A 24644-nucleotide genomic window follows, 5' to 3' on the forward strand; every position below is an offset into this window, starting at 1 on the left:
CTAAATAATTAAATTAGGAACCTATTCAACAAAAATATTTATTTGTTTAGTTTTTGATATTTCTATATTGATTTGATTAAAATTTAATGAGTTGAATATGAGCGGAAGAGAATAACTCAAAATTATTATTATTTTTTCTTTTATATTTTTGTTAAAAATTTTCTTTTATATTTTTTTCTTTTTTAAGAAATTTTCAAAAATTATTTTTAAATCGAAGTGAAATATGACCTACAATTTTATTTTTCAAAAAATAAAATGAATAAAAAAAGTATATAGGTTGTTATTGAATAAAATTATAATAAAGTATTTGTAAAAATCAAACTATTTAATATAAAGATTATTATCTAATATAAAATGTTGGAAATTTTACAATTATTGGGGAAATATTTTTTTAATAAACGAATATAGAGGGCATATATGGAAACATTTTGCACATTCAAAACAAAAAGATTAAAATTATAAAAGAAGATGAAAATTATAAAAATGTATAACTACATACATATATATGTGTGATGCGTATATATGTATATGTATGTGTGTATCTATGCATGTAGATATGTATCTATTATATATGTGTGTGTGTTGTGTGATACATACATATATAAGCATAGGGTGAGGCACGACCATATAGTGATCCATGCATGCCATGGTGAAGCACGACCATATAGTGATCCATGCATGTCATGGTGATGCACGACCTCCGTTTGAGTGGCACTGATGGCCTGTGGACGTTATGATCTTGATAATATCTGTGTGCATACATACTAAATAATAGATCACAATTCTAAAGTAGGACCACAACATCATGCCATACACTCGTTTCTCCCATCTCATAATATATCCATATGGTCTTTGGTCCTGTAACGACCGTTCTTCGACACATCGAATCACGAATCGCTACATGGACTCTAGGATAAAAAGCCTTACAAAATTTTCATTTGATAAAACAGGAGACACAATAAAATTTATGTTATCTGATTAGCATTAAAAATCCAAATAGTTCCAAAACATAACGGGATCGCGGAAACACAACGAAAGAAAAACAGTTACAAAATAGCATAAGTTTTCCCAAAATAAACATCAAAATGGCATTAAAACGACATGGACAAAGAGGACTCGATCTAAGGGTCTCCACTGTAGCCGCACGGCTCCACACATTCCCGCCTCCGACATTGGTCTACTTAGCACCTGAAAAATAGCAACAACATGGGATGAGTATAAAAATACTCAGTAAGCAACCTACTTGTAGTCTCTTATCGGACTTAATCCTATACACGGAAACTTTGACTATATGCTCGAATCTATCTCTAGCAAAGACTACTATGGTCTCAAAAGAAGACCCCATGGATTTTCATTGATATGGATTTTCTTCCATACCTAAATATCTAATGAGCTTAAATAAGTGGATTTTCCCTAGTGGTGTCTGGCCTTAACTACCTGTTCCTGAGAATTAGTAACTACCTGTCACTACGCCTCGCCGGGCTGGGTCAGTAAACTACCTGTCTTACACCCCGGTCGGGTTTAGATCAGTAAAAGGCCATGGGTCCCCCACTAGGCACCCCTGACGTGGTACTACAGCATGATACTTACTAAGGCCATCCATATCTACAATAGATGACAACTAAAAGACGGTAACCCATAGTCTACGAAATTCATAATTCACACTATCTAGCACATAGCAAAATAGTCCAATTCACACATGGGCAATAAAGGGGCTATCCACACCCCAAAACAAAACAGCACAAAGTATCAAGGCTCACATCGTACTTATCATGGAAATCAAGAAATAACAATCTATCTCGACTTCCTTGGAAGCACATAAACCCAAACGCTTATCAGAGAAATTCACAATAATGCATGCGGAAGCTATATAACCCTAACTATAATCAAGGTATAAACACTCACGTTATCGAAGTACCATAAATGAAACTAATGTTAACCAAACTCCTAAGTATAATACTAGATCATTTGCCCATAATCCAAACCGACTCCTACAAGCATTTCTTAGAACTTGCTCCATGCGGTTACTTACTTGTTGTAGACTTTTCGAGCTTGTTTCGGGTCTTCAACAAATTTCCAATTCGTTCAAAGATCTACAATTAGGTCCTACATTTTGAAACTATATCAAAACTATAGAAGTTGAGTAGGATTCGAGTTAAAAATAGTCCAAATATACGAGCATTGGCCTCGGAACCGAGGGTCATGCATACCTTCGAGCCTAGTTTTGGGTAGTGGATCAGAATCTGCTAATTGGGTCGGGTCGGGTCCAACGGTTCGTTAAATCCAACGCTCAGCTCCTTCCTTCCAGCGACCTTCCTTTCCTTCTTCAGCTTCTACGACTCTTACCAATGTTCCCTTTTCTTTTTTTTTTTTCCTTCTTATTTCAAAAACAGCTTCAACAAGATTTAAAGAGAAGATTTTGGGTAGGTGGCAGACCTACCCACTTGCCTTTTCATATTTCTGCCTCATTTTCTGTCTTTTCATATATATATATATATATATATTTTAATTAGTACAGCTGACTTTTCTTCATTTAATGCCAACTGTACGAGTTATTACAATCTTCCCCCTTAAGAACTTTCGTCTCCGAAAGTTCCTAATCCCAGAACAATATAGGGTACTTGGCCCTCATCTCGCTCTCTAACTCCCAGGTTGCTTCCTCGACGCGATGGTTCTTCCACACCACTTTGACCAGTAAAATCTCCTTGTTTCTAAGCTTCTGTACTTTCGTAGCTACGATCCCGATGGGCTCCTCCTCGTAACTTAAATCCCTTTGCAAGGGAAGGTTTGCATACTCTATCACATGAGAAGGATCTGGGGTATACTTACGCAGCATAGACACGTGGAACACGTTGTGTACGGCAGCTAGAGCAGGTGGCAAGGCTAGTCTGTACGCTACAGGCCCAACTCTCTCCAGGATGTCGAAAGGACCGATAAATCTTGGACTCAACTTGCCCTTCTTCCCAAACCTCATCACCCCTCTCATGGGTGCAACTTTTAGGAAGATGTGATCTCCAACGGCGAACTCTAAGCCCTTACGACGTGTGTCTACATAACTTTTTTGTCGGCTCTGAGCAGTCTGAATTCGTACTCTGATTCTTTGCACGACGTCATTAGTTAGTTGCACTAACTCTGGCCCTAACAATTGCCGCTTCCCCACTTCCTCCCAGAAAATTGGGGACCGACATCTTCGCCCGTACAGGGCCTCAAAAGGTGCCATCTGAATGGTTGCCTGGTAACTGTTATTATATGCAAATTCCATAAGGTGAAGGTATTCGTCCCAACTGCAGGCGAAATCAACCACGCATGCCCGCAACATGTCTTCTAGAACCTGATTCAATCTCTCTGTTTGGCCATCAGTTTGCGGGTGGAACGCTGTACTGAATTTGAGTTGGGTCCCCATTGCCTTCTGCAAACTTTTCCAAAAGTGGGAGGTAAAACGTGCATCGCTGTCTAACACAATGGAGACCGAAATCCCATGTAGTCTGACAATTTGTTCCAAATACAACTTTGCCCACTTATCCACCGTATAGGTAGCCTTACCTGGAATGAAGTTGGCGGATTTCGTCAACCTATCTATAATCACCCAAATAACTGTGTATCCCTTCGAGGTTTTGGGAAATCCTGATATGAAGTCCATGGCTATATCCTCCCACTTCCACTGTGGAATGTCTAGGGGTTGTAATAGGCCTGAGAGTTTTTGTCTAGGAGCCTTCACCTGCTGGCACGTGAGACACTTACTAACTCTAAGGGCAACTTCTCGCTTCATCCCTGGCCACCAATAGCACTTCTTCAAGTCATGATACATCTTGGTACTACTAGGGTGTACTGAATATAGCGATTCATGGGCTTCAGTCAAGAGGTCCTCCTTGATCTGACTATCTGCAGGAACACATAACCGTCCCTGCCACAGTAGCCCTCCATCAGAAGACAGGGTGAAACCTTCTTCTCTCACTGCCTCATTCTGCTTACATATTGAGTATAAGGGTTGTTTCTCTGAGCATTTATGATTCGCTGTCTTAAATCCGGCTGGACTCTAAGCTGACTCAATCTTTCAACTGCACCTCTTGTCACCACTTCTATTTCAACCGACGCCATATCCTCTTGCAACCTACACTCTCTTGTGACTAATACCGAAGAGTGAGCTGTTTTCCTGCTTAGTGTGTCAGCTACAACATTAGCCTTACCGGGGTGATATTATTTCAATGTCGTAGTCCTTGACTAACTCCAACCAACGCCTTTGCCTCATGTTGAGTTCCTTTTGAGTGAATAAGTATTTCAAGCTCTTGTGATCGGTGAAAATCTGTATACGCTCGCCACCATATCTTTAGAGCAAATACTATGGCAGCTAACTCCAGGTCATGCGTTGGGTAGTTTCTCTCGTAGTCCTTTAACTGTCTTGAAGCATAGGCTATGACCTTGCCATTCTGCATCAAAACGCAACCTAGGCCCTTCCCTGATGCGTCACTATAAATCACAAAGTTGCCTGAGCCATCTGGTACTGTAAGTACCGGCGCTGTAACCAATCGATGCTTAAGTTCACCAAAACTTTGCTCACTTGCACTATTCCACGAGAACACCTTCCCTTTCGTTGTTAGTTGAGTGAGGTTGGCGGCTATTTTGGAGAAATCTTGGATGAATCTTCTATAGTATCCAGCTAAACCTAAGAAGCTCCTTACTTCGGTTGCCGAGGTAGGTCGGGGCCAATCTATAATTGCCTCGATTTTGGTTGGATCCACTGATATACCCTTTCCTGACACAACATGCCCCAAGAAGGTCACTTCCTGCAACCAGAATTCACATTTAGAAAACTTGGCATAAAGTCGATGTGCCCTTAGCCTTGACAACACTTGATGCAAGTGCACCCCGTGCTCCTCCTCGGTCTTGGAGTATATTAATATGTCGTCAACGAATACTATGAAAAATGTATCCAAGAAATCCTTAAACACCCTATTCATCATATCCATGAATGCTGCTGAAGCGTTCGTAAGTCCAAACGACATCACGGTAAACTCAAAATGACCATATCGGCTCCTAAAAGCTGTCTTGGGGATATCGACCTCCTTTATCCTCAACTGATGGTATCCCGATCGTAGGTCAATTTTTGAAAATACTGAAGCACCTTGCAATTGATCAAATAGATCGTCAATTCGAGGTAACGGGTATTTGTTTTTTATTGTTACTTTATTCAATTCCCTATAGTCAATGCACAATCTCAAGGTCCCATCCTTCTTCTTGACAAAAAGCACTGGGGCTCCCCATGGCGATACACTTGGTCTGATAAAACCCCGATCTAAGAGATCCTGCAATTGTTCCTTAAGTTCCTTCAACTCGGCAGGAGCCATTCTATAAGGTGCCTTGGAGATTGAAGCTGTACCAGGTTCCAGTTCGATTGCAAAGTCCATGTCCCTGACTGGTGGTAACCCAGGCAGTTCATCTGGAAACACATCTTTAAACTCTTGTACTACCGGCACATTCATCATACTACGAGTATCTTTCCTTGAGTCCATTACGTTAGCCAATAAGGCCCAGGCTCCGTGGCCCATTATTTTTCTTGCCTTTAGAGTAGAGATAATCCTTGGAGTGCTTCGAGAATCCACCCCTTTAAATTTAAAGCTCTGTTCATTAGGTGGCCTAAAGATCACCTCTCTAGCCCTGCAATCGATAATTGCATGGTTCTCGGCTAACCAGTCCATGCCGAGGATCACGTCAAAATCAGTCATGTTAAGAACGATTAACACCACCTCTAGAGGTCGTTCTGCTATTACTATTTGACTTGTTTGCACCCTCTCATTGGCTACTAAAATCTCCCCTGACGGCGTAGACACCGATAAACTGTATCCTAAAGGCTCTAGTCCTAACCGTGCATATCTAACAAAGGTAGTAGATATGAACGAGTGTGTGGATCCAGAGTCAAATAATACGAAAGCATGAAAGCCAAGTACTGGTAAGGTACCTATCACCACGGTGTCCATGTCATTCGCCCTCTTTCCTGTAGTTGCCCTAGCAGTACCGCGATTCTGCGCCATGCCCCCTCGGCCTCCTTGCCCTGACCCTGACGCCCTGTTCTCCTCTTGGCGCCTTCGGTGAGGGCAATCAACCTTCTTATGACCACTCTTTCCACAATAGAAACATGCGTCTGAACCTGCCCTACACTCCCCAGTATGTCTGGTGCCACAAGTAGGGCAAGTAGGCCTCTCAAGTCTGAGGGCCTCACTTCTAACACCCTGTTGTCTTTCTGTTGGAGGTGGTTTATGTGATCTTCCTCTGTTCAGGTGTCGTGATGTCCTATCAGAATGCTCGTTCCATTCCCGCTTACCTAGGAGGTTCCTTTGACCCCCAAATCTCCTAAGCATCTTTTGGAGCTGGGCGTCCATCATGGTGGCAGCATTTAGGGCGGCTGCATATGTAGTGGGTGTCACTGCCCCCACTGTTCCCTGGATTTCCTCTCGAAGACCTGCAATAAATCTTCGTATCCGTTTTTCCTCCGTATCGACCTGCTCTGGTGCAAATCGGAACAATCGGGTCAGCTCTAAATCGTACTCCTCAACCGTCCTATTTCCTTGCCTCAGGTTTAGGAAGGCGGCCTCATTTTGATACTGATTCACTAGTGGGTAGTACTTGTGGAAAAACGCCCTCTTCATTTCATGCCAACAGATTGGTTCCTCATCTTCCTCTCTACCCTTCAATGTCCTTTGAGCAGTTTTCCACCAAAAGTGTTCCTCGCTTTTGAGCATGTAGGAGGCACAGTTCACTTTCTGATCCTCAGGGCAATTCATATGCCCAAATATGGTTTCAATCGCTTCTACCCATGCTTCTGCAGCCATTGGATCAATTTCCTTCCCTTTGAAGGTCGGAGGGTCATGCTTCCTAAAGTCCCTGATGAATTTCTGCTCTCTAGTCATGCTAGCGAAATTCCCCCCTTGGTTGGCCCCAGCGGCCCGTATGAGCTCCTGAAGGGCCTCGTTGGAAATCAATACCAGGCCTAAAGGTGGGGCTCCTATCTGCCCCTGAGTCTGTACTGGCGGCGTTTGCACACGATCAGGCGACTGAACCGGCAACGTCTTTTCAAGAGCTGAGTCTTGGGTAGGATCAGATTCCTCTGGAGCACTGGCTGCTCGCCCACCTCTCCCTCGTCCATTACTTCTAGTTATGGGTGCCATAATATCTACATCATCAATACGCAAGTTACAAGTTGATTATTTCAAGCCTTTAACCATAGCAGGTTCATGAATTAATGTCTCATCATAGAAACGTTAAACTATGATACGACTACAACTATGGACTACTGCTTGTAACTTACTCTTGATTACCAAGTAGAGGAGGAAACGTGGTTACAAGCCAAGCTGCAGTGGACCCAACTGACACTCTAGATAAAGGAGGGTCTACAGGACCTAACAACCTAGGGCTCTGATACCAAACTGTAACGACCGTTCTTCGATACATAGAATCACAAATCGCTACGTGGACTCTAGGATAAAAAGCCTTACAACATTTTCATTTGATAAAACGGGAGACACAATAAAATTGATGTTATCTAATAAGCATTAAAAATCCAAATAGTTCCAAAACATAACGGGATCCGCGGAAACACAACAAAAGAAAAACAGTTACAAAATAGCATAAGTTTTCCCAAAATAAACATCAAAATGGCATTAAAACGACATGGACAAAGAGGACTCGATCTAAGGGTCTCCACTGTAGCCGCACGGCTCCACACATTCCCACCTCCGACATTGGTCTACTTAGCACCTGAAAAATAGCAACAACATGGGATGAGTATAAAAATACTCAGTAAGCAACCTACTTGTAGGCTCTTATCGGACTTAATCCTATACACGGAAACTTTGACTATATGATCGAATCTATCTCTAGCAAAGACTACTATGGTCTCAAAAGAAGACCCCATGGATTTTCATTGATATGGATTTTCTTCCATACCTAACTATCTAATGAGCTTGAATCAGTGGATTTTCCCTAGTGGTGTCTGGCCTTAACTACCTGTTCCTAAGAATCAGTAACTACCTGTCACTACGCTTCGCCCGGCTGGATCAGTAAACTACCTGTCTTACACCCCGGTCGGGTTTAGATCAGTAAAAGGCCATGGGTCCCCCACTAGGCACCCCTGACGTGGTACTACAGCATGATACTTACTAAGGCCATCCATATCTACAATAGATGACAACTAAAAGACGGTAACCCATAGTCTACGAAATTCATAATTCACGCTATCTAGCACATAGCAAAATAGTCCAATTCACACATGGGCAATAAAGGGGCTATCCACACCCCAAAACAAAACAGCACAAAGTATCAAGGCTCACATCGTACTTATCATGCAAATCAAGAAATAACAATCTATCTCGACTTTCTTGGAAAGACAGAAACCCAAACGCTTATCAGAGAAATTCACAATAATGCATGCGGAAGCTATATAACCCTAACTATAATCAAGGTATAAACACTCACGTTATCGAAGTACCATAAATGAAACTAATGTTAACCAAACTCCTAAGTATAATACTAGATCATTTGCCCATAATCTAAACCGACTCCTACAAGCATTTCTTAGAACTTGCTCCATGCGGTTACTTACTTGTTGTAGACTTTTCGAGCTTGTTTCGGGTCTTCAACAAATTTCCAATTCGTTCAAAGATCTACAATTAGGTCCTACATTGAGAAACTATATCAAAACTATAGAACTTGAGTAGGATTCGAGTTAAAAATAGTCCAAATATACGAGCATTGGCCTCGGAACCGAGGGTCATGCATACCTTCGAGCCTAGTTTTGGGTAGTGGATCAGAATCTGCTAATTGGGTCGGGTCGGGTCCAACGGTTCGTTAAATCCAACGCTCAGCTCCTTCCTTCCAGCGACCTTCCTTTCCTTCTTCAGCTTCTAGACTCTTACCAATGTTCCCTTTTTTTTTTTTTTTCTTTTTTCCTTCTTATTTCAAAAACAGCTTCAAAAAGATGAGAAGATTTTGGGTAGGTGGCAGACCTACCCACTTGCCTTTTCATATTTCTGCCTCATTTTCTGTCTTTTCATATTTTTTTTTTTCATTAGTACAACTGGCTTTTTTTTTAATTAGTCAAGCGTGCATATCTAACAAAGGTAGTAGATATGAACGGAATTGTATATGACCTATAATTTTATTTTTCAAAAAGAAAAAAAAAAGTATATCATTTTTTATCAAATAAAATTATAATAAAGTATTTATAATAATTAGACTATTAGTTGTTATTTAATGTAGAAATCTTCCAAATTTTATAATTATTTGGAAAATATTTTTTTTAATAAACGGAGGGAATATATGGTAACATTTTACACATTTAAAACAAAAAGATATTAAAATTATAAAAAAAAGATGAAAATTATAAAAATGTATAAGTACATACATTGTGTGATGTGTATATATGTATATGTATGATTATGCATGTAGATATGTATCTATTATAAATGCGCGTTTGTGCTGTGTGATACATACATATATATGTACAGGGTGAGGCACGACTATATAGTGATCCATGCATGCTATGGTGAGGCACGACCATATAGTGATCCATGCATGTCATGGTGATGCACAACCTCTGTTTGAGTGGCACTAATGGCTTGTGGACATTATGATTTTGATAATATCTGTGTGCATACATACTAACTAATAGATGACAATTCTTGTAACGACCCAAATTTTTATACTTAATTTAAGGTCTCTACTGTATACATACCATAAACATTAAATGCGGAAGACTTTATTTAAATTCCATAAAACATAACCTTTATCTTAAAACACAGGCATGGACTTACGTGTTTCGAAAACATCTTTAAAATGACACAACAAAAGAGTAAATAAAATGAATAAGAGTTGAAGTTTAAAAAACATCCTATTCTAGCCCCTATTACTGGGACCTGTTAAAACTAGAACCGTCACGGCAGCGCTATGCAAAGCATAACGATCGTTGTCCTGCCATTGGATGTACGCGTCCGTGCCCTCGTGATGGGATAGAGGTATCCCCCAAATGCATGAACACACAATATGCATGAGGTCCCACTAGTCCTACAATTATCATTAATGAACATAACCCCCTGTCACGTTTTCATGCTTACATGTCAATCTCATTCTCATTTCTTTACATATCATACATATTCCTAGCGGGGTTATGTTTCATGCAATCTACCGTATTTCGTGTCATACAATTCATGCAGTTACATTCAAATATTCATACAAACAAGCCATAATAGTTCAAGGGCCACACATCGTCACATGCATAACATATCACGTCAACTAAGCAGCATACATAACATACATTCACGTTCACATGATTTCGTACTTAAGCACCTTAAACTAGCATACAATTTAATGACACGTGCATATCCACGGGCACGTGCCAACATACAGCAAATAACGCGTAACCTACGACGGGTGAGCCACTTACCTGGTTGGCCTTAGCCGAAGTATTCCCTAATTTTTTTAACGTAAGCTCCCGTTCCTCGAGAACTACACCAAATGTTGTCAACGTTTGCTTCATATCACATCGTTCGTCACCTTTTGTTAGTATTTCACATTTTAATTAATAATCCAACTAACAGTGTGAAATACAGCTCTAAACGACTTCAATAAAAATCGAGTTCTATGTTTTCACTGTTTCTAAATTATATAAAATAATAAAACTTAAAACTTAAATTAAAGATATGTCAATATTATTAATATTTCAAGCGACTGGGATAATTCAAACTTTAATATTATATCCTATAGATATAAATATAATAATTTCTCATATCTTCCATTTTCCTTCCCTCACTTTTTTTCTCTTCTCTGTTATATTATTTTACTTATGTTTACCGTACTTGTCATATGAACATTCCATTTTCCTTCCCATTTTTTTTCTTTTTAACTCAATTCTTTGAAGCAGTTCAATTCTACCTCCATATCTAATTATTTTAAGCAATTTAAATCTAATTCTTTTAATCTCCATATCTAATTATTTTAAGCAATTTAAAACTAATTCTTTTAATCAGTTTCTTCCTAGGAGTTTAAGAAGCTGTTCAATTCTACCTCCATATCTAATTATTTTAAGCAATTTAAATCTAATTCTTTTAATAAGTTTCTTTCCGGAGTTTAATTATATAATATTTTAAGCAATTTAAATCTAATTCTTTTAATCAGTTTCTTCCTAGAGTTTAATTCTATAATTGATCAGTTTCTTCCTAGAGTTTAATTCTATATTTGTTTTAAGCAGTTTCTTCATCCGAAGCAGTTTAATTCTACTAATAAGTGAAGTACATATTGTTCAAGATTTATACTAATAATCTTGAATTTTTCATACAATAGATAATATTAAGTTATAAATCAAATAACAAAAATTATTATTAAAAATTAAACTCTTTGTGTCCATTAATATAATCATCAAGGCTAGTCAATTCGTTGTGAGTTGTTCATAATTATAACTGGGTTAAAGTTTATTTTACCCATGTAATTACATTTTTTGCCTGAAGTACCATCGATTCTCTTATAAATAATTTATTTATTATCTAATTAGAAACTACGCCTCTCTCGAAACATTGAGAAATGGGATCCCATTTTTCAAGTTCTGAAATCAACACTCAAGGGAACTATTCAACTACTTACCTTATATTGGAAAAAAGTGAACTCCATTTCGTGAAATTATGCTTTCGACTCCATATTTGGCTAGATCCCCAAAATGGAAAGGCATAGGTCCCCAAAGTCGTAAGGCATATTGAATTGGCTACAAAAGTAATTGTAACGGAACCAAAAAAAAAAATGAGGGTCGTCGGCAGAGCCGAAAACTCCAGCAAACGCCGGAGTTTTCGCTCGCACACGACCCACAAAGGGCAGCCGAGGGCTGGGATGCCACAAATCGCGTCCCTGACCTTCAGCCACCCTGATAGAACCTGCAAAGAAATGAAAACGGTGAGGAAAAAGGAGAGAGAACATAAAACCGACGGAACTCCGGCGAAGCCGAACCGTACGAATCGACGTCGAAAACCCCCATTTTACACCACAAAAGTAATTCCAGAACCCTTTACACACATCAGGAGTAGGTTTCAGACGAATCCCGTACGCTGAACACCGTCGACAAGGAAGACGGAACGGCGGACTTCCGAGCTTCTCCAGATCCGAGAGTGCGAGGCCCTTACCAACAAAATCTGTACCAAAAATGGAGTTAGGGTGAAGGATAATCTCGGGAACGGGGAAAAAAGAGGGAAAAAGGACGTCGGGACGACGTTGTCGAGGAGAGAGAGAGATCGCTGGAAAATCGCGCAGGCAGTCGGGCGAAGAGGACGAAGTCCAACCCGAGATCCGGATCAGGAAAACTCAAACCGAACCCCGTCCCTTTGGTCGACCCAGAACCCACGTTACCCTCAGCCCAAACACCCGGCCTTCACCCGCGAGCCGGCCCATCACCGCGCGGCCCGTCACCCGCGTTCGGCCCGAGACCCGCGAGTGACCCGTTAACCCGCGCCTCGACCCGAGATGCCTGCACACGCGTCGCTCTCTGATTGTGCCACGTGGCATGTCTGCAGCGCGGCTCCTCTCGGCTCAGGCGGCTTCATCGACTTGGCGGCGGCTCCTCGGCTCGGGAAACCTGTTTCCAGCCCGTTTGACACCGTTTCGATCCTCTCGGACCTGGTTTCGGCCCTGTTTAAGGTAAAAGGAAACATTTTAAGGTCGTATTTCACAAATTCCAGTTGGGAATTTATTATTATTTGTGAAATACTAACGGAAGTGACTCATGAACCAATAGGAACCAACCACCAACGGAAGCGTAGAACGTCCACGAGGAGCTAGGAGCTTACATTATATTCTAGGGAGTACTTCGGCTAAGGCCTACCAAGTAAGTGGCTCACCCGTTGTAGGTTACGTGTTAATTGCTGTATGTTGGCACGTGCCCGTGGTTATGCACGTGTTATTAAATTGTATGCTAGCTTAATGTGCTTGAGTACGAAATCATGTGAACGTGAATGTATGTTATTTATGCTGCTTAGTTGATGTGATATGAATGCATGTGACGATGTGTGGCCCTTGTACGATAATGGCTTGTTGTATGAGTATTGGAATGTAACTGAATGAATTGTATGACATGAAATACGGTAAATTGCATGATACATAACCCCGCTAGGAATATGTATGATATGTAACGAAATGAGAATGAGAATGACATATAAGCATGAAAACGTGACACGGGGTTATGTTCATTAAATGATGACTGTAAGACTAGTGGGACCTCATGCATTTTGTGTGATCATGCATTTGGGGGGATACCCCTATCCCATCACGAGGGTACGGACGCGTACATCAAAATGGCAGGACAACGATCGTTATGCCCTGCATAGCACTGCAGTGACGGTTTTAGTTTTAACGGGTCCCGGTAGGCCCCTAGAGCATGCCCACTGGCTAGGGACAGTGGCCCAGCGGTGTGCGAACTAGCTGGTGAGCCAATACTCGCACGTATGGGCTGCGTGTAGAGTATATGGTACACGTCCACGATTACCTGTTAGGATTACACCGTAGGGAAAATGAAATGAAACGAAACGAAACGATAGGTCCCATCATTTCATTGCATGTGTTTGTTGCATAACCTCGATAGGGGGTCACTTACTGAGTATTCTAGAAATACTCAAGCCTCGTGCTACTTTACTTTTGCAGATAAGGGCAAGGCACCCATGTGACAACGACGACGGCATCGTACACCCCAGGATCGTGGCACATGCATAGGGTAGTTGGTTGTTTTTTCCCATTTTGTAGTCTAGGCTGAATTTGATTGCATCACTAGCATAGGTAGTATAGGATGAAATGTATTTGTATAATAAACCTTAGGGTAGAATAAAATATTCATTTTTAGTTTTTTGTTACTTTTGCTTTCTTTCAATAATGTGTTCTCTTTTTCCCTTGTAATCATTTTTGTCTCTGAGGTAATAAAAGGCGAGTGCGAGTCGCATTTATGAATAGGGCCCATTAAATGTATATTCTGCATTTCAAAGTATAGTAATGACTTTAGATTAAATAGGTAAAATATTAGGGTCGTTACAGTAATTATCACCCATGCAAATCAAAAGACAACCCTTTAGAGTCGAAATTCATAACTCAATGAGGAACAGGATTTAATTGATTTAATGTAGGGTGTTTTTACTTTTTATGTTTATTTTTTTATTTTATATTTCATTATGTTATTTTAAAGATGTTTTCGAGCATGTAAGTCCATGAAAATGTTTTATGATGAAGTTTTAAATGTTTATTTCCGCACAAGAAAGTATGTTATGATGAAGGTAACGACTTTAGGTTAGTAGAAATATAGGGTCGTTACACTCACTCATATACCACATGAGAACTTTTTAGTAGAGCACCTAATTTCCCATGAGAGCCACATTTTGCAAGGTCATGAATTCCAAAGAAATGTCGAAGCCCGGTTCATTGCTTAAAAATGATTGATGCGTTACTCAACACACTACTTATCAAAACTACACTACAACATAAAATTATTAGCACTTTGGCACATCTCTAGAGCTGGTTCATTTCTTGAATGGTGTTGGTAGTGTGTAGGTCTCGATATTCAAGGACTGAGAGCTCATCAAGCCAAGAAGGAAAACCAAATCAGGCTTGATCACATCACATCTTCCATTCAAACTCCTTGTAAACTTGTTGGAATTTCACCGTTTTATGGGCTTTCAAGTACTAACTTAAAATCGTTATCATGTACATAATATAACCATTTTATGCGGAAATAATCATTTGAGACGTATTCATAAAACATTGCCATGGATTTAATGTTTATTAAAAAGTCTTTAAAACAAAACAACATAAAATTAAAATAGACATCCGTAAAAATAAAACATAAATACCATATACTAACCTATAGTCTATAAAATTAAATACAACTATTCTATACATGTGTCATGGTTTATGAAATGGCCATGTTGCCGTCAATTGTGCAATGATGCTTTGCAAATGTAGAAAATAAAAGTAGCAAGTAGCATGTGGCTTGAAATTAAATAGACATCCGTAAAAATAAAACATAAATACCCTAAAAATAAAATAGACATCCGTAAAAATAAAACATAAATACTCTATACTAACCTATAGTCTATGAAATTAAATACAACTATTCTATACATGTGTCATGGTTTATGAAATGGCCATGTCGCCGTCAACTGTGCAATGATGCTTTGCAAATGTAGAAAATAAAAGTAGCAAGTAGCATGTGGCTTGAGTATTTTAACAAATACTCCGTACATGCAATCATGAATGAGACCTATCATTTAAAAGTTGTATTCTCTTAGGTGACTATCCTAAGCGGGTCATTAGGTGTTTATTTACTATTCTACCCATGGGAGCAAATATGGACCCACACTTCCTAAAAACAACTAAAATAAAATCTTCTAATTCATTCTAAAATATTTTCTTCCTTTTTTTCTCTTTAAACATCACTTAATTTCCTAGTCCTTTTTAGGTTCCTTTCTCTTCATTCTTATCTTTTATTCTCTAAATTCTTTCAAACTTAGGTGTTCTTTTATTCTCTAAATTCTTTCAAACTTGGGTGTTTCTTTACGGTAATTGATATGCACTCTCTTCTTTAAGATAGAAGATCCAATTCCTACCCCATATAATTGTTGTACTAAAAACATAAAAAAGATTATACAGAATTTGATACAATGTCGTACTAATACCATAAAAACTTCATGGTAGATTCATACATATTTGGATTTAAGAGGTTTCATTTTATTTTTTCAAATTTAGAGTATTATCTTGATGATTTTGAGTGTTACTAAATATTACAAATCTAGTTGAAATAACTTATTTTCAAAATTATTATTATTATTATTATTATTATTATTTTGTTTTAGAAATTTTAAAGGAAAAGACATTTGATCTATATCTTCATTAAATTTTTCATTACCATTTATTCTATAGAATTTTTTAAAAAACAAAGTCTCTACTAGAAGGCAGGAATTTCAACAGAGCACGACTTCAACTGAACATCCTCAATTGGCAGCTTATCTTGAGGAAAGTCACATCCACCACTTTTCGCTGCCTTAGCCAGTGGAGCACATGGCGGCGGATCCACATCACTACTAAATCCCTCAACTTCTGTACAGTTCCACTGCAACTTTTTAGGCTTCTTCGACAATCCAATCTTCACATTTGAAATACAAATATCCGTGAATGGATCTCCCGATATCCCTGCCAAATTCGCCCATATTAACATTCTCAGCCACCACGTCTCTGTAATTAATGTTCTTAATCACCGGCAATGCTGAGGGATCAAACTTGTCATCTGCATGCGACTTGTAGTCTCCAGTCATCCAGAAGACGTATTTCATCGTGGATAGAAACATTCTTCGGACGAAAATGTCCTTGATGAAACCACCTCGTCCGCGAGCGGTTTTGATTCTGACAGCAGACTGTGTATTGATTGCAGTGACGTTTTCGATCCTGACGTTGCGAATTCCGCCAGACATTTCGCTGCCAAGGGCGATACCTGCAGAATCTGGTGATATGCAAGTGAGGTGGCGAATGACAAGGTCCTCGGTCGGCATTCCGAACTTGATACCATATTGGTCCCATGCGCTCTTGATGGCAATGCAATCGTCACCGGAGACAATGTAGCAGTCTTCGATTCGAGTGTTGGAACAAGAATCTGATAAATCGAATAGAGAATTAGGGAGAGGGATTGACAAAGAAATGAACCCTAAGGTTTTAAAGGTGAAGAAGAAGGGAACCTAGATTGATTCCGTCGGTGTTGGGTACGGTAACGGGAGCCAAGATAGTAAGCCCTTGGATAATCACATTTCTACATTTTCACCCAACCTAACCCAACTAGATTAAAAATAAATCATAATAATATTATATATATATATATATATATATATATATATATATATATAATTTTAGTTGGAATGATTTGAATGGTATATTATTACAAGTTTTAACTTTTTTTCTTTTCTTTTCTTCTTTTCTTTTTTTCTTTTTTTCTTTTTTTTTTCTTCTTTCAAGCATAATCCTAAAATATAAGTATAATGGGATTGAAGTGAAATAGTGAAACCTGCTGTAAATCAGATGGACAAACCAAGAAGGTGAGTTGATCAAAGTGAGATCCGAGATCTGGATTTGATCAGAGTACATGATCTCGATCACATATGGTCGTGTTACCTTGAGCTCCCATTTCTTAAATTTTTCCCACCACGAAGATCCCTGCCCGTCGATTGTACCGTTGTTACCTACACCATGTGACCAACCCAACTTTATTTTCTATAAATGTTTTTGTTATCTTTTCATTTACTTTAATTTTTTTTTATTTAATTCTAATAGCACAGAAGCCTATAATGATTATAATTTTGCAAACCATTTTAAAAAAAAAAATAGAATGTGAAAAAGTAATAGAAAAATAATCACCTGTGATAACCACATCGGTGAGATTAGTTCCAAAGATGAGGCTGCTGTACCGTCCACCGGGAGCATCTCTTCCTCTTCCATAAGATGGGAGAACTTCCACAAGTGGCCATTCTGATTCATTCTGCACTTGAGAGGAACAAATTTGACTCATTTATTTTGGATTGAAGTACTTATAGATTAAAGTACTCAAATCACCACTCCCATCTGCCGCGAGTGTGCTGAGATGTTCAATCGCTTTTCGAAACGCGTGAGTATTTGAAGTTACTCCGTCACCGACGCCGCCAAATTTCGTCAGCAATGCCGAGTGTTTTCGGCAATTGATGGCCTGAAATTTCAGAGAGTTCGATCTTAGACGTGGATTCATAGCGTCCACTGTGGCTAAGCTCACCAATGCCAGTACAATCACAGCTGAGATTCTCACCACGGTAACCTGCCGAACAAAATCACAGTTGATTCAATCTCTTTTTGTTTCTCGATAAAATAATGTTGAAAACGACAGTTAGGTTTATTAGTTCATCTTTGTGTTGGTTACACGAAAGAAACAAAGTTTTTCAATCAACCAATCCCGATTTTGAACAAAAACTCATAATCATTTTAAGAAATCGGAAAAAAAACCAATGAAAAGTAGAATAACAATTCAAGCCCACACCATCAATAGAATGAAACAAAGAAAAAAAAAAAGTGAAATTCAAAGAGAAAGAAGAAGAAAAATTACATTGATTTTTGTGGGTTTTGGTGGAAGTTCCATGATTAATTTTCTTGGTCAGTTTATGATTTTTAGATTAAGGGGAAAAATGATTTGATAGGATAATTTAGGAATAAAAAATAAGAAAGGGATTTATTACTATTACTATTATTACTTTTTTTTAAGGGTGAAAATTTGGGTGGTAAATGAAATGGTTGGATTGATTAAAAATATTAGCTCAACAAACTGTTTAGGAAAATATAACGTGTAAAGAAACATAATAATAAGGGTGAAAATTTGGGTGGTAAATGAAATGGTTGGATTGATTAAAAATATTAGCTCAACAAACTGTTTAGGAAAATATAACGTGTAAAGAAACATAATAAGTGATCGTTTTAAATTGGGCATCTTGTTTTTGTTGTTTGTTTTTTTTTTTTTTTTTTATTATTATTATTTTATATGTATTAGAGTGTTAAAATAGTTACTCCAATAACAGGATCAAACCAAGTAAACTAAATCAGTATTTAAAAACAAATTAACAAAGGTTTTCTATATTAGTAATTTTTTTTATTAAATTTTTTTTAGTAAATTATTCGAACAACTCCAATCTACCGAATATTTTATGGTTAGATTAGGCGAATTCATTATTTGATACGGATTTATTGGATTGAAAAAGTTTACTATCCAAAAAATTAAATAAATACTATTGAAATTATGCTATACCTATGAAATTATGCTATGAAATTACCTAAGGCTCATTACCTATGAAATTATGTTATACATCACATCTACTAAGTTCACATCATATTGCAAACAAAATCACTCAGCATGCAACACATCACATCATATATCATAACAATTTCAGTAACATTAACATAAAAATGCATGCGAGTTTGAAAACGTTTCTCTTTTCTTATCTTGTGCAAGGCGTACCTGACGGTGACGGGGCATCGATGTTGGGACCATGGAACGTGCCAAGCCTACATTGTAGGCTAGTCTACAGAATCTAAAACCTAGAGCTCTGATACCAACTGTAACGACCCTAAATTTCCACATACTCAGAGTCGCTATTAACGTCTCATGCTCATCTATAATGCGGAAATACAACTCTTACATGAACATAGTTGATAACGTAAACTTCAAAAAACGTTTAAAACAACTTCTTCTCTGGAAAACACAGCCATGGTCTTACGTGTTTAAATGTGAAATACTGAAATTTAGAGAAAACAAAAACAAATACAAAATAATTTAAAACAATGAAATGCAAAACAACCTATTCTAACTTAAGACTAGAAATTTAAATATGAATCTACCCTATGCACGTGCCACAGTCTCTGCTCGCGATGCTGCCGTCCTCCGTACAAGTGCGCCTTGCCTTTACCTGAAAAATGATGTGGCACACGGCCTGAGTATTTCAAAGAATACTTAGTAAGTGGCCCCGCTATAGGGGCCATGCAAATGCAAACACATGCAATCATGATTTAGGGACCTATCTCTAATCATCTTAGGGGTGGCCTCCAGTCTCGGACAAATTGGATGTGTAGTACTTCCCTACACACGACTCACACGTGCGAGTGTGAGTCCCCAGGGTGCTCGCACACCCCTTGGACCCTCTGGTCAAGCTAATCTGTAGCGACGTCTGGAGGTCAGCGGAACCCCATAGTGTCATGCGCCTCATGAACACCCTCATCTGTGTGCTTTCGCACCTGTGCGCATTCGCGCTCATCATAAGGTGCGCGTCCGCACTCATCATCTCTAGGGGAAGTAGCCCTATGCTTATGAACATACAATATGCATGAGGTCCCTCTAAATCCTTCATAATGTCTCTTCTGACACAACCCTCTAGTCTCATCTCTTTGTTACTCTAGGTAACACATACTCGTGGATATTTATATTAATATCATTTTTACGCTCTTAGGGTTGTGTCCTATGTCGATCTAACGACATGATGCAATATGGCACTCATCATCATATAGCATGCTCAATATGGAAAACATCATCATATTAAGGTAAACGTCACGCAATCATCATACTCATCATATTGCCACAAAGTGCATCAAACATATCAAGTACGACATTCATCAAAATATATATATATACTGAGTACATCATCAGGTATCATAACCCACACATCATCATAACTCATGTACCGCATCGTACGACATAGTTCATACACATCGTAACTCATACAATTTTTAGCCTATCATATAGTAAGGCCACTTACTTGGTTGGTCTTGGCCAAAGTACTCCCTAAATAGCTAAACGTAAGCTCCCGTTCCGTGAGAGCTGCTTCCTACGTCGCCGGGGTTTGTTTCCTATCACACCGTTCACCACTTTCCGTTAGTATTTCACAATTAATTTACCTATAATTTAATAAATGTGAAATACGGCTCTAAAACGGCCTTGGATACCTTTATCGGGGCCGAAAATAGGTCCGGGAGGGTCGAAACAGTGGAAACCAGGCTGAAAACAGGTGAGCCGAGCCAAACAGCCGCTGGAGCCGCCGGAGGAGCTGCCGGAGGAGCCGCCGGAGCGTCACTAGAGGGAGCCCGAGCCGTTTGCGCTGAGCCGAGCCGAGGGACACCCGCGCCGCTGTGTGACACGTGGCAGCAGCAGAGAAAGCCACGTCGGGCGGTAGTGTCGGGTCGAAGCGCGGGTCGCAGTCCGGTTTGGGTCGTGGTTCGGGTCGCGGGCTGTGGAAGGCTACTGGGCCAAGGCTAATCGTTGGGCCTCGGCTTACTGGGCTGGGCCGCAAGTGTTTGGTTTGCAGGCCGGCTCAATTAGACCGTGGGTCTAGTCTGGGTTGGTTCAACTGAATCGTAGCTTCTGGGCCGGTTTGAGGTTTGGGCCGCTGTAGTTGGGCTGGGCCGAAGGCAGAGGCCAAGGGAGGAACGGGCTGGCTCTCCCGGGTTCTGGGTTCGGGTTGACCCGGATCCGTGGATCTCGTCTTCCTTACCCGACTTCGGCCGATTTTCCGGCGAGCTTTCTCTCTCCTTCCCGCGGCGTTTCCGTTGCCGATTTCGGTCCTCTTCCCTCCCTTTTCCTCTTTGTTCGTCGTCCTTCTTTCCTTTTTGGGAGTTTTGCGGCCTAAAAGCTCCTAAAAGCCATAGATCTAAGAATCGATTAAGAAACCTAATTTTCCGACCTCGGTTACCGACGACGACGCTTAAGAAATAACACAAAACGCACCCTGAGTTATTGTGCTTTCGTTAGGGATCCCTCTTATGGTGGTAACAGGTCGTTTGGTGTCGGTTTAAGGGTGGTTTGAGGGCTCGTCGGAGAAACTGGACACTCGCCGACGTTTGTCCGAAATCTCTCTCTCTCTCGAAATTTTCTCTCTTTTCTCCCTTTGCAGGTGTTCTGAAGATGCTGGGTGTTGTGGGCTGAGGGTGGGCGTGTTGTGACTGTCGTTTCGCGTGGGTTCCGCGAAACTCGGCGGTCACCGGAAAACTCGCGGGTTTTCGGGCGACTGAGTTTTTTTTTTTTTTTTTTTCGTTTTCTCATTTTCCTTTATTTATTTATTTATTAATATATATATATATATATATATATATATATATATATATATATATTTTTTTCTTTCTTTCTAGGGTCGTTACACGCTACATATATACGATATATTTAACTGCATTTTTGTTTTATTTACGAATTAAACAAAAGGAGAGGATCTAAGATATTTAAATCTTATTTAAATATCTTAATCAATTATGTGTCGGAATTGATTGGGATTGACATTTGAATTAATATTAAATATTAATTAAATAGTTTAATTAATCATTTAATTAATGTTACTTTAATTTGAAATTCATTATTCAAATTAATTGTTAAATTAAAATGAAGAAAGTCAAAATGTTGACTTCATCTAATGGATGAAAAATACATGTTAGTGGAATTTTGAGTGTCAAAATTTGGTTAACTCAAACATGAATGCTTGCCACATAATCCCAAACATTTGAGTGAAATTGTAAGTGTCAAAATTTGGTGATCTCAAATTTGCATGAACATGCAAACATGACTCTTTAAATAGAGTGATCATGGTACATGGAAGGTCTTCTTCTTCTTGGTGAAAAACCTTGAGAAAAGCCTCTCACAAACACTCTCTCATATATACAAAATCCCTCCCAAGTTTAGTCACTCACTGAAATCCACAATCCCGTTCTAAGGCCGGAGGATAGTGGAGAAGACACTAGTGGTGGTTCGAAACCGGTTGTGAGGAAAAAGAAGTTTGAACTACAAAATGTTAGTATTCAAACTCATTAAGTTTTAATACTTATGAACATGCTAGTTATTTATTATAATTGATGTTCTAAAAGTGCCTAAAATCCAAATTGCTTCCGCATGTGTTATATTAACACCATCATGAGCTAACTCCAACAGTAAGATCACTTACCTCGATGGCCTTGGCCGAAGTCACTCACAACAAGCTAATCTCAATGGTTAAATACGTCCTATAATAACCACATAAAAACTTAGGAACCTTTCATAACATACCCGAGCTAAATCTCATGCTATTTATTAAAATAAACTCTCGACCCATTTGTCTTTGACGGTTAGGAACCACACTGACCTCAGATGGTAAAACTAAGGAAAGAAACGGCTTCGGAAGGGCTAAAAACCTTGGACATAATATATTATAGTGATATCGAGCAGCCAAGCCGAGATGCAGGATTTGAAAGAGTCGAGTCGCTGTACACGTCAAGCCGACCCGAGAGCACGCATGTGGAGCCGAGACAAAGGCTTCAGCGCGCGTCCGTGTTGGGCCAAAACACATAGGGCCCGCGTTCGTCTGTGGGATGGTTCATGAGCCAAAACTCAACCCGACTCTGCGTCTTCTTCGCCCGAACCCTCACGAAAACCCTATTCTGATGTAGACAGGACGGACGAACTAAGAAGGAGAGTTGATGAAAGTGAGATCTGAGATTTGAATTTGATCAGAGTACATGATCTCGATCATGTATGGTCGTGTTACGTTGAGCTCCCCTTTGTGAAACTTATCCCACCAATAAGACCCCTGCCCGTCGATCATGCTGTTATTACCTATACCATGTCAACAATCCAATTTTATTCCTCTATGATTTTGCTAACCATTTTTTTTAAGAAAATAAATGTTAAAAAGGTAAAGAAAAAGAAATAATCACCTGTGATAACAACATCGGTCAGATTAGTTTCAAAGATGAGGCTGGTGTACCACCCACAACGAGTATCTCTTCCCCCCCCCCCCCCCCCCAATAAGATGGGAGAACTTTCACAAGTGGCCATTCCGATTCATTAAGTTTAAGAGAAACAAAATCTAACTAATTTAATTAAGGATTAAAGTTCAAATCATCACTCAAAGGTCCAACATGTGATGCAAGAATTTTAGCTTCTTTATCAATAAAAAGTGTGAAATGACTGGTTAGATTAAAACTTCCTGTCAACCATTTTCCCAGCGACACGACCAATTGAGCACGGCCATCTGCCGCTAGTGTACTGAGATGTTCAATCGCTTGCCGGAACGCATGAGTATTTGAAGTTACTCTGTCGCCGATGCCACCAAACTCCGTCAGTAACGCCGAGTGTTTTCGGCAATTGATCGCTTGAAATTTCAGAGAGTTCGAACTCAAACGTGGATTCATGGCGTCCATGGTGGCTAAGCTCACCAATGTTAATACAATCATTGCCGAGATTCTCGGTGTGGTAACCTTTCGAAAAAACACAGAAGAGGATTCAATTTCGTTTTGTTTCTTGAAAAAATAATGGTGGAAAATTCAATTGAGTTTATGGGTTCATCTTTTGTTACATTGTCCAATTTTCTCAAGAAAAGTAAGAATCTTGGAAAAAAAAAAGTTCCTAAATAAACAGAACCAATCCGAGTTTTGAACAAAAAAAAAAAAAAACCATAATTATTTCCAATAACCCAAAAGAAAAAACAATGAAAAGTAAAGATAGAAAACAAAGAACAAAGGAGATTCGAAGAGATAAAAGAAGAAAAATTAGGTTGGTTTCCTAGATTTTCGAGGAAGATCACAATGGATTTTCTTTTAGAGTTTATGGTTTTCAAATCAAGAGGAGAAAAGATTTTATAGGATAATTTAAGAATTAAAAATAGAAAAGGAATTTTTTTTTTAATTATTATTATTATTTAGAGGGTCAAAATTTAGTTGTAAAGGAAACGGTTGAATTTACATGAATAAATGTCAAATTAAGGACAATACAACTTTGTAAATAAAAGACAATACAATGTCTAAAGAAATATAAAAGTGAAAGGGTTTTAAATTTGGCATTTTGTTTTGGTTATTTGTTTGTTTTTATTAAAATTGTTTCAGAAGTATTAGGATGTTAAAATAGTTTCACTCTAGGAACCAGATCAAACCAAATCAATCAATTTTATATTTAAAAATAAATTATTAAACGTTTTTATAATAACATTTTTATTTTTATAATCAATTTAACTTAAATATTTTATGGTTCAATTAGGGTGAATTTGTTTTATTTTTCCAAAAAAAAAAAAAAAAAAAAAAAGAAAGTGTATCGGTTTAAAAGATGAAAAATAAAAGATCAAATCATA

The 24644-nt window shown here is 38.8% G+C and overlaps 1 protein-coding gene, 1 long non-coding RNA gene and 1 pseudogene across 2 annotated transcripts; all 3 read right to left on the reverse strand.

The window, feature by feature from the left end:
- Positions 1 to 988: 988 nt before the first annotated feature.
- Positions 989 to 2356, reverse strand: LOC147786275 (uncharacterized). The gene is made up of 3 exons (XR_015414753.1): positions 2211 to 2356; positions 2033 to 2106; positions 989 to 1188 (listed from the first exon to the last, which is right to left on the reverse strand). It is a non-coding gene; the product is annotated as an uncharacterized LOC147786275 (long non-coding RNA).
- A 1846-nt stretch (positions 2357 to 4202) lies between these two features.
- LOC147786276 (uncharacterized) lies at positions 4203 to 7163 on the reverse strand. Its single transcript, XM_087120877.1, has one exon. It carries the CDS (start codon positions 7161 to 7163, stop codon positions 4203 to 4205), a length of 2961 nt encoding a protein of 986 aa, XP_086977003.1.
- An 8792-nt stretch (positions 7164 to 15955) lies between these two features.
- On the reverse strand, positions 15956 to 23754 carry LOC147786277 (putative polygalacturonase; annotated as a pseudogene).
- Between the last annotated feature and the right edge of the window lie 890 nt (positions 23755 to 24644).

The sequence above is a fragment of the Cucurbita pepo genome, unplaced genomic scaffold (genome assembly GCF_057944985.1).
Source record: "Cucurbita pepo subsp. pepo isolate OVF unplaced genomic scaffold, ASM5794498v1 scafford_3, whole genome shotgun sequence".
Lineage (NCBI taxonomy): Eukaryota > Viridiplantae > Streptophyta > Magnoliopsida > Cucurbitales > Cucurbitaceae > Cucurbita > Cucurbita pepo.